This window comes from Lacerta agilis, chromosome 17 (genome assembly GCF_009819535.1).
Source record: "Lacerta agilis isolate rLacAgi1 chromosome 17, rLacAgi1.pri, whole genome shotgun sequence".
In the NCBI taxonomy this organism is placed as follows: domain Eukaryota; kingdom Metazoa; phylum Chordata; class Lepidosauria; order Squamata; family Lacertidae; genus Lacerta; species Lacerta agilis.
This window is the reverse complement of record NC_046328.1, coordinates 27,024,940-27,034,768: the sequence shown is the minus strand read 5'-3', so window position 1 is coordinate 27,034,768 and position 9,829 is coordinate 27,024,940. Positions and strand designations below refer to the sequence as shown.

Sequence of the window (9,829 nt, the reverse complement as noted above, 5' to 3'; positions counted from 1 at the left end):
TGGTGATAGGATACCTCCAGGATTTTGGCCAGCATCTCATCTGGCTGATCCTCACCTGCTCACACCTGAGCCGCTCTGTCTCCATCTTCCACCATTACAGCTGGACATGCGTTTAGTTTCCTCTTGCAGAGCTTGACTCCCAGGACTTCCGCACAGTGAACTAGATGGGCCCTTTGGTGCAAAAATTCATTGAAGACCTTCCAGAAATTTAAACATAAGAAGAGGACTCTATAGCTGGATCAGGCCATTGGCCCATCTAATCTAGGCTCTTGGACTCACAGTGGCCAACCAGATGTCCCACTGGGGAGTCAGGCCTCTTTGTACGGAATCTCTTTACAATGAGCCATCCTAATATACAATCCCAACCTTTAACTCACAGAGGCATTTAACATGTGCCATTTTATGGAACGCATGCACCCGTCCTTCTCAGTTGCAGCATGGTTGCAACTGTGGAAGCCGTGTCCTGTTTTGCGGCAGACAGGAAGCTTGAAATATTATTATTATTATTATTATTATTATTATTATTATTAATTCTTTTTTATTCATTTTTCAACAGCATAAACAAATGATCATGCATACAAAAACAAGCAAGCAAACAAACCAACAAGCAAAGGACACGCAATCATAAAAAATAACATATATTCTAATATCTATTTCACTTTAACCATTCCATTTTGTAAAAAGAACTGAATTATATATAAATATCTGACTTCCCTATTCCAACTTTCCATTAACTCAATATATAAATATAACTAAAGACTGAAAGATGACATGACACTGACACACACCTCTTTTTGTAATGCTAATTGTAGTTCATATATTCTAGCGTATTATTTTACCCCCCATTACTTTCCAAATTTTGCCAAGAGTTAATCCAACATGCAATCCATGCTAATGTTGCACCTCCTTTTCAGATAACGTAGAAAACTATTCCATTCTTCGGTGAATTTACTTCTCGGACTTTCCTGGGAATTATTAATTTTTTTATGGGGAAGGGCTAGCAGAATTCTCAGGTGTCCTGATTTTAAAACTGAAAAGGGCAGCTCCATATGGGATGGGCTACACTTCCCCTCATACTGGAGCAAAGTCTAGAAAACTGTGGTTCCGTCTCACAAACCGTGTCCAACCTCCTCGGCTCTCCAGTAGGGCACCCCTCCCAGGCCACCTTCTTCTGGCCATGTGACGCTTGAAAGAGGCTTGCTTTGTATATAACATGCTAAGGGTGGTGAGATTAAAAAGGAAGTACCGGTACATCTGGAGAAAAGGCGATAACGATGAGCCATGGCCAATCAGAATTTTGAGGTTTCAAAGTACTGGAATTCGGGTGGGGGTTTTATTTCGTTTTTAAAGGGAAGGAAATGCAAGTGTAAACCTCCTGCACTTGAAACAAAATAAAAAAAATTCTTTCCAGTAGCACCTTAGAGACCAACTGAGTTTGTTCTTGGTATGAGGTATCTGAAGAAGTGTGCATGCACACGAAAGCTCATACCAAGAACAAACTCAGATGGTCTCTAAGGTGCTACTGGAAAGATTTTTTTTTATTTTGTTTCGACTATGGCAGACCAACACGGCTACCTACCTCCTGCACTTGTTCAGCAGTCGCAAATACTTCTCTGAAAGAATAAGGGGACAGGTTACAGGGAGTAGTAGAGAAGTGAGGAAACTGTGGTCCTCCTGATGTACCCCCATCAGCCGCAGCAAACATTAGTCTGGGAGGATGGGATCCAGAAACATCCCGTGGGGGGGGGGCACAGATTCCCTGCTGCTGTGATTCCCTGCTCGAGAGCCAGTGTGTTATAGTGGTTAAGAGCAGTAGACTTGTAATCTGGTGAACCGGGTTCGTGTCTCCGCTCCTCCACATGCAGCTGCTGGGTGACCTTGGGCTAGTCACACTTCTCTGAAGTCTCTCAGCCCCACTCACCTCACAGAGTGTTTGTTGTGAGGGAGGAAGGTAAAGGAGAATGTGAGCCGCTTTGAGACTCCTTCGGATAGTGAAAAGCGGGATATCAAATCCAAACTCTTCTTCATCAGCCCGTGTCCCATAGCTTCTTGCTGCAATCCTGTAACTTTTCATACTACGAATGTTCCAGGGTGTTTTCCACCCCACTTTTGCTGCGCTATATAGCACAAGAGTGCCCCATCCGACATCAGTCAAGGGGTAACATTGAGGAAACGTAGCAGAACACCCAATGAAGTGAAATGATGCCGGGACAGTCCAGAATAAATCCACCAGGAATGCACAACTATTGTGTCAGTGACAAGTTGCAGAATATATCTGCAAAAAGTACAGTCCGGGGGGGGGGGTACCCCACGGCTAGGGCCAGATATTGCCTTATACGATCATGGAATTGTAGAGCTGGGAGGGACCTAAAATGTCATCTAATCCAACCCCCTGCACTGCAGGAAAAGGCAAGACACAATGATGGTTTATTCACTGTGATCGGATTGCAAGATTCCTTATGGTGCATTTGAATGGTTTCAGTCTTGTGGCCTACATAAGCAATATATACTTAAGTGAGTTTCATTGTAAACAGAGACTTGCTCTCAATAATTACTGGCATAATAACTAACTTTATTAAGGAACAAAGGGCAATGGGAAAATTGTGCTTATTTTTAACGACTCAATTTATTTTATGGTTTGTGGGAAGGGCATTTTATCAGATCCTGTGGGTGATTGTTTTAAATGAATTCAAAGCTCAAACATTTTTTTATTTTTTTAAAGAATATTTTTGCTGCATGTACAATGTTGAACTATTGCCATTACCCTGGTTTGTTTATCATTCCCCCACCCCCAATAAAGCTTTTTTTAATAAAAAAAAATGATTGCCTGGAATCCTGAACAGCACCCCACTACACTGCAACATTTTGTTCCAGGTCCCACTTATCTTTCGGAAACCATTGTAGTGGTCACCACATCTTCTTGTGGCAATGAGTCCCCCGTGCATTGTGCAAACGACAGAAATAAAAATATAACAATGACACAAATAATTGTCTCCAGGGCAAAAATCATAGCAGATCCTAGCCTAGAGCATATGAGGGATAACCTGTAGCTGTCCAGATATTGATGGACTACCATTCCCATAATTCCTCACTGATGGGATTTGGGGGTCCAGCAACAGTTAACTGTATTTTTGAGCCATCATCTGCCTAAGACATTTCACAATTAGAAGCAAGTCAAGAAACAAAAACGGGGGGTGAAACGAATAAAGCATTTTTATGACCACCCCACAAACCAAATCCTTGATATACTTGTCTTTCTGAATACTACTTTGGTCATTTTTCTTAGTTACCCTTTTGATTCAATTTACAAGAGAAGATCACAGTTCCTTGTTGTACTCTAAACTAAAGCCCGCTATTGAGATTGGTTATTAAATCGTGTGATGCATTTTGAAGGGCCTTAGTTCTTGTAAAGCATCTGAGAAGGAACTTATTAAATAGTGGGTGGACATAGCAGACGACACAGTGATTCTCCAAGCAGCTCTCTTTATTCTCAGGCCGGAACAGAACTGAACTGAAGGGCTGAGCCAGCCTGCTTATATAGTACTCAGTAACATGCAACAGTAACAACTCTCTCTCTAGCTACCCAATCCGTGAGTGGCCCTCTCAATCCTTCATTTGCATGTGTGGACCTGAGTGAGAACTGCAGCCACGTTGTTGTTGTTGTTGTTGTTGTTGTTCAGTCGTTCAGTCGTGTCCGACTCTTCGTGACCCCATGGACCAGAGCACGCCAGGCACGCCTATCCTTCACGCAGCCACGTTAGGCAGAGTGAACCTATATACACAACACCCCCTAGTGGTCTAGGGTGAGAACTTCAATACATAACAGAACTGCACACATCTTTGACACATCTGAAGAAGTGTGCATGCACACGAAAGCTCATACCAAGAACAAACTTAGTTGGTCTCTAAGGTGCTACTGGAAGGATTCTTTTATTTTGTTATGATCTTTGACAGAGCTAGGGTGCCAATCCCACTTTCATCTGGGTGTAAGAGCCACTGAATTCAGCAGGGATTATTATTTCTGAATAGACAATGTATGAGATTTTCAGTAGGAGTAAAATATTTACCTGGAGGGATTCACTTTTGAATGCCCCCCCCCCAAAAAAACCCGTTTCTAACTCCAGAAGGAATCCACATGAATTAAGTTACCCTTTGTTGGGTGTTCCCACCCGTTAAGTGAAATTTGCCCTTTATGTGGGTGCCTCTTCTCTAGACACTTTCAAAGAGAGGAATTTCCGGTTACAGGCCAGGAGGAAACCACCTTGCAGAGTGTGGCCTTGATAAACAGAATTGATCCACTTTTCCCTTTAAACTCAAAAGGGGAGAAGGTTGATGCCGACGAGGATGGGATTCGAACCCACGCGTGCAGAGCACAATGGATTAGCAGTCCATCGCCTTAACCACTCGGCCACCTCGTCACACGGAGCAAATGTGTCTCTTCCCACTAGATCCCTTAGCCCGCTTCCTAACGATCTGTTTGCTCCTTTCCCCCCTCTCTCCCGTGGCATTGCACTTTTTCCATGCATTCCCACACATTTCCTATTAAGCAAAATATTACTAATAATAAATGGCAGATGATGACGACGACGACGACAGTAATAATAATAATAATAATAATAGAAAAACACGCACGCACGTCTTAGTGCGGTGCGTGCAAGGGAGAAGGTGATGCATCTGCCTTGCTTTGCAAAACAAGGGGGAGAGAAATGCAAAGGAGGGAGAGGGGGTCGCACCTGCCCGCTGGCCTGCGCTTGTTTTTGCAATGCATCCTCCAAAGAAGCAGAGGGCGCCGAGGAGAGCTCGCTCCTCCCGCCCCCAGACGTGAAACTGTTTGCAAGAGCCGCCAGGCACCCGCCTGGAAAGCAGCCCGAACAGCTGTGGGGAAGGATGCACGGTGTCGGGCCTGGCTTCTCCGTGCATTCCCTCCAGGCTGGCCTCCGTTGAGGTCGGGCGAGGAGGAGGAGCAGGCGAGAGGGGCGGCGGCGCGGATGGCCCGTCGCTGAGGCTGCCGCCCATGCACTGCTCCTGCTTCCAGGCGCTGGTGGCGGCGCTGGCGCTGGTGGCCGGCTTGCAGCTGCTCTACTTGGCGCTGTTGTCGGGGCTGCACGGCCAGGAGCAGCGCTCCCGCTATGCCGAGCTCTTCCAGGGCCGACGGGCGCCGACGGCCCGCGACGTCCACAAGGAGCGCCTCAAGCAGGTGTTGGCCAGCGGCGGCGTCCTGGATGCCAGTGGCCAGTACCGCGTGTATCGGGACATGCTGCGCGGATCCTGGGAGGGCGAGCGCAGCCCCGACGTGGTGCTGGTCACGCACACCAGCCTGGGCAACCTGCACCACGCGCAGCGCCTGGCCGAGCGCTGGCGGGGGCCCATGTCCGTGGCCCTGTTCGCGCCGGGCGCCGCCGAGGTACGCTTGGCCACGGCCCTGGTGTACGCGCTGGCCGCCCTGTGCGCGCCCGTCCGCCAGCTGGTGCGCCTCCACCTGGTGTGCCACGCCGACCAAGCGGCCTCTTTCCCGGAGCTGCAGGACCGCGGCGAGTTCGCCCGCCTGCAGGCCTGCGGGGATGTGTTCGCCAAGTTGGCGCGGGTAGCCGTGGGCCGGCGCAATTACGCGCTGGACGGCGCCAACGCCTCGTACCCGAACAACCTGCTGCGCAACGTGGCTCGGGGAGCCGTCGGCGGGCACTGGATGCTCGCGGTGGACATGGACATGGTGCCCAGCGAGGGGCTGCGGGAGGACTTCTTGGCTTTGCCCGGAACTGCTGCCGAGGAAACGCCGGGGGTCTTCGTTGTGCCGGCTTTCGAGATCCGCCACACCCGCCGGATTCCGGGCACCAAGACGGAGCTGCTGCAGCTGTACCAAGTGGGCGAGATCCGGCCGTTCTATGAGGAGCTGTGCCCGCGGTGCCAGGCGCCCACCAACTACTCCCACTGGCTGAATCTCCCCGTCGGAGGCCCCCTACGCGTGGCCTACGAGGTGGAGTGGCGGGACCCCTGGGAGCCCTTCTACATCGGGGCTAGTTCTGTGCCCCCCTACGATGAGCGCTTCAAGCAGTATGGCTTCAACCGGATCAGCCAGGTAGCTGCCCTGGGGAGGGGGGTCATGACTTGGGGAAGCATATACACCCTACCTACATTGAAGGCAGGTGGCTTCCCTGCATATGATCTTGGGAACTGTAGCTTACCCCTTAACCATTCTCAGCACCCTTAACAAACCACAGTTCCCAGGATTATTTTGGGGGAAGCCATGTATTCAGTGTGCTTTGGAGGTATAGTGCATATGCAGCCTTTGTTGGTGGAGAGGCCAAGCCAAGTAGTGGGAAAGCTGCATTTGAGCCAAGAGGTGGGGAGCCTTATATCAGGAGTAGGGAATTTTTTTTTTCAACTCAAGGACTACATTTGCTTCTGGTCAGCCATCTGGGGGCCATATGTCAGCGTGGGTGGAACCAGAGACAAAAGCAGGTGAAGCAACAGGTGTACATACATTTTACCTTTGTGTGGTAGGCTAGTTTCTACAGCCACATCCCTCTCCTCCATCCAGGTGGGCAAGAGTCATGCCTTCGAGAACACATTCCAGCCAGGCAGAAACACTCAACAAGGAGGGTGTGGAGCAAGGATGGTGTGGGGGTGTGGCCCTGTTGAGAGCAGGGCAGGGGGTGGCCAAGGAGGAGGTAGAGCCTGGGCAGAGGACCAGATAGGGAGGCTTGATTCCCAGACCTGAGATTCCCCATTCTTGCCTCAAATCTTACCTGTGCCCATTGGGCTAAAACACCTACTCAGCATTACCACTGGTCATGTTTGTTGGTGCATTGTTGTGGGGACAGAGTCTCTATCCTTGGAAAGTGCCCCATACCTAACTTCGTATATCACCATCAGGTGTAAGTCAGGTGGGCATAGCTTGCCCAGAACGGCTTCACAGGTCAAATGCTTCTATCACTATAAATAACCCGGAGGTATTTTGAGGTGCAATTATTCTTGCATGTTCTTAGAATCTAGGTTTTTGGTTGGTGGGCTGCTGTCCTTACACTGTCCTTTTCCGCCAGGCCTGCGAGCTCCACGTGGCTGGGTACCGTTTCTCTGTGCTGAGCAATGCCTTCCTGGTCCACAAGGGCTTCAAAGTGGCAAGCGAGTTCCACGCACAAAAGGATGCCGAGAATCAGCGCAACAAGCTGCTCTTCCGGCAGTTCAAGCAGGAACTCAAGACCAGATACCCCAGTTCACCACGGCGGTGCTGACCTCACGTCTACCTTTGTGGAAATAGAGCGGAGCCTCTTAGCTGGACAGCAAGGGGAGCCTAGTGTTGCACACTGTCTCAACAGAAACGTCTGACTCAGGATGAGAACCACTCCTGTGCCAATTGGAGGGGGGGGAACGGCATAGTGACTCGCTGACCTGCTCGCTCCAAATGTGTTCGTTGCTGCTAGAAGTATTTGTGCTAATTTGGGGGGGGATTTGTGTATGCACATACATACACACACTGAGACCCCTTCAGGTAGGAGAATACCCCCATTGAGTGCTCTGTGTGTGTGTGTATGTAGTTTAAAAATAATAATATGGGGGTTTGCCTCAATCTCACAGACATCTCAAGGGTTGATTCAGAAGGTCAAGCTTGTTGAAGGTGAATTGCCAATCCCAGCCAAAAAACTAGGAAGCTAGTTCACTTCTGGGGTGAGCGATGATGGGGAACCTGAGGCTCTCCAGGTGTTATTGGACTCCAGCTCCCTTCAGGGAACATGGCCAGTAGTCCGAAATAGTAGGAGTTGTAGTCCAGCTATCGTTGATGTAAACACTAGCAGGTTGCTTTTGATGGGTGTTCATAATTTTACACAGAGAAACACAGTGACCTGCGGGATTATCCAAAATAGTAGAGCTAGCCCGCTCTGCCATTTTTTAATTCCTGTAGATGGGGGGGGGGGTTGTTTTATTAGTAAACAAATTCTGAGATAATAACTTTGGGGTAACAACCATTGAATCTGGATTCTGTGGACAATCCTGCAGTCCTATTCTTTCCACTTGTTCCCGGTGTTTACAGGCCTGTGGAATGAGGGATGAGGTTTATTTCTAAGCTCTGGGAATTGAGACATGGTGATTTGGAGCAGAGAAACAGAACCATGAGCCAAGATTATTGGGCCCTGCACCCAATGTTGCTTCTCAGATTGGTGACCCCCATTTCCCTTTCTGTATCATGGGAATAAATATACTGACGTCTGTCCTGGGGACGGGGCAGAGGAGCTTAATTTATTGCTGTCCCGAACAATCACAGTCTGTAAATGAATTAAACTGAACCAGTTTGATTTAAAACGCTTTAGCCCTATCAACTTTGTGACAAGAATTTCAACAGAATGTTTTTTCTGGAAATTGATTGGAGGGGATGGAAGTGGGGGGGAAACACATTTTAATGAAAGATTGTCCTCAAAGGTGGATCAGAGCATTTTGGAGCTTGGAATGAGAAATCCAAAGAGTACTGCCCCCCACCTCTCCACTGAAGATCCACAACTCACTGCAAAGTCCTCTCCAGCCTCACTGAAATGAACATTAATTACTGAGCACCCTCTCAGAGAGCCTCACTTTTAAGCTTGAAGCCTGGCAAGCACACATTATGCATGCACTACACAACCAAATGCTATGACTGGATGTCACTCAAACATCGCAGGTGCTCCGGTGCTAGCAAACAACCATCACAAGCATTCCAACATTGGTTAAATAGCACTTTTCTCACTTTTAACTGGTGCAATAGTAATAATTTGTCTACATTATTATCAAATAACAGAAGGTATTTAAGTTCAAGTGCTTTGGTACCAAACTGAATCCCACCATAATAAGATTTTGATGAATCATCTCTAATTTGGGCTACGTTTTTTTAAAGCACTGTAAGGAATAGAGGAATATACATCCTTACTCATCTCAAGGCCACATTGTAACACCTCTTATTTATTTCTTTTCTGACTTGCTATGAGGTTAGCTACACAAAAAAATGGACCTCTTTTCAGTGGAGACAGTGAATAATTAGAAATCTGCATGCCCCCAAATCTTGCTGCGACAGCCCTGATGGCATTATGGCATGTGTACAGAGATCCTGAAGTTGAGGCTCCAGTACTTTGGCCACCTCATGAGAAGAGAAGACTCCCTAGAAAAGACGCTGATGTTGGGAAAGATGGAGGGCACAAGAAGGCGACGACAGAGGATGAGATGGTTGGACAGTGTTCTTGAAGCTACTAACGTAAGTTTGGCCAAACTGCGGGAAGCAGTGAAAGATAGACGTGCCTGGTGTGCTCTGGTCCATGGGGTCACGAAGAGTCGGACACGACAACAACAACAACAACAACAACAACAACAACAACAACAACAACAACAACAACAACAACAACAACAGAGATGCTTGGTGTCATCAGTGCTATCATTATTATGCTTGGTTATAATCTATATTATAAAAAAAACATAAGCTGTGGATGTCAGAATGTGTGGCTTAGGTTTATAGCCAACTTTATTGGGTGTGCTATGTGAGGGGGGGGGGGCTTTAATGGCGGTAAGCAACAGGACATGGTGTGATGTCATTGATCTGCTGTACTGTCATAGTGTTTATAACTTTTTTTATTAAAAAAAACAACACCCCCAAAACACCCAATGGTTTTCAGCCAATAAGTTTGACAAGAAGGTAACAATCCAGTATGGTGTAATGGTTAGAATGTCACACTAGAATTAGGCAAATTGGGTTTGAAAATCTGCTCATCCCCAAAGTTCCCAGGGTGATAGATGAGGCTAATCTACTTCATAGGTTTTTTGTTTTTGCAACAACAGAAGTGCAGGAGGACAAAAAATCCCAAACAACCAG

General features: G+C 47.6%; 1 protein-coding gene and 1 non-coding gene across 2 annotated transcripts; one reads left to right on the top strand and one right to left on the bottom strand.

The window, feature by feature from the left end:
* Positions 1-4,336: 4,336 nt before the first annotated feature.
* Positions 4,337-4,418, bottom strand: TRNAS-GCU. The gene has a single exon. It is a non-coding gene; the product is annotated as a tRNA-Ser (tRNA).
* Positions 4,419-4,875: 457 nt separating this feature from the next.
* On the top strand, positions 4,876-7,907 carry B4GAT1 (beta-1,4-glucuronyltransferase 1). The gene is made up of 2 exons (XM_033174123.1): positions 4,876-6,076; positions 7,041-7,907. The coding sequence occupies exons 1-2, from the start codon at positions 5,015-5,017 to the stop codon at positions 7,230-7,232; spliced, it is 1,254 nt and encodes a 417-aa protein (XP_033030014.1). The 5' UTR covers positions 4,876-5,014; the 3' UTR covers positions 7,233-7,907.
* Positions 7,908-9,829: the final 1,922 nt, after the last annotated feature.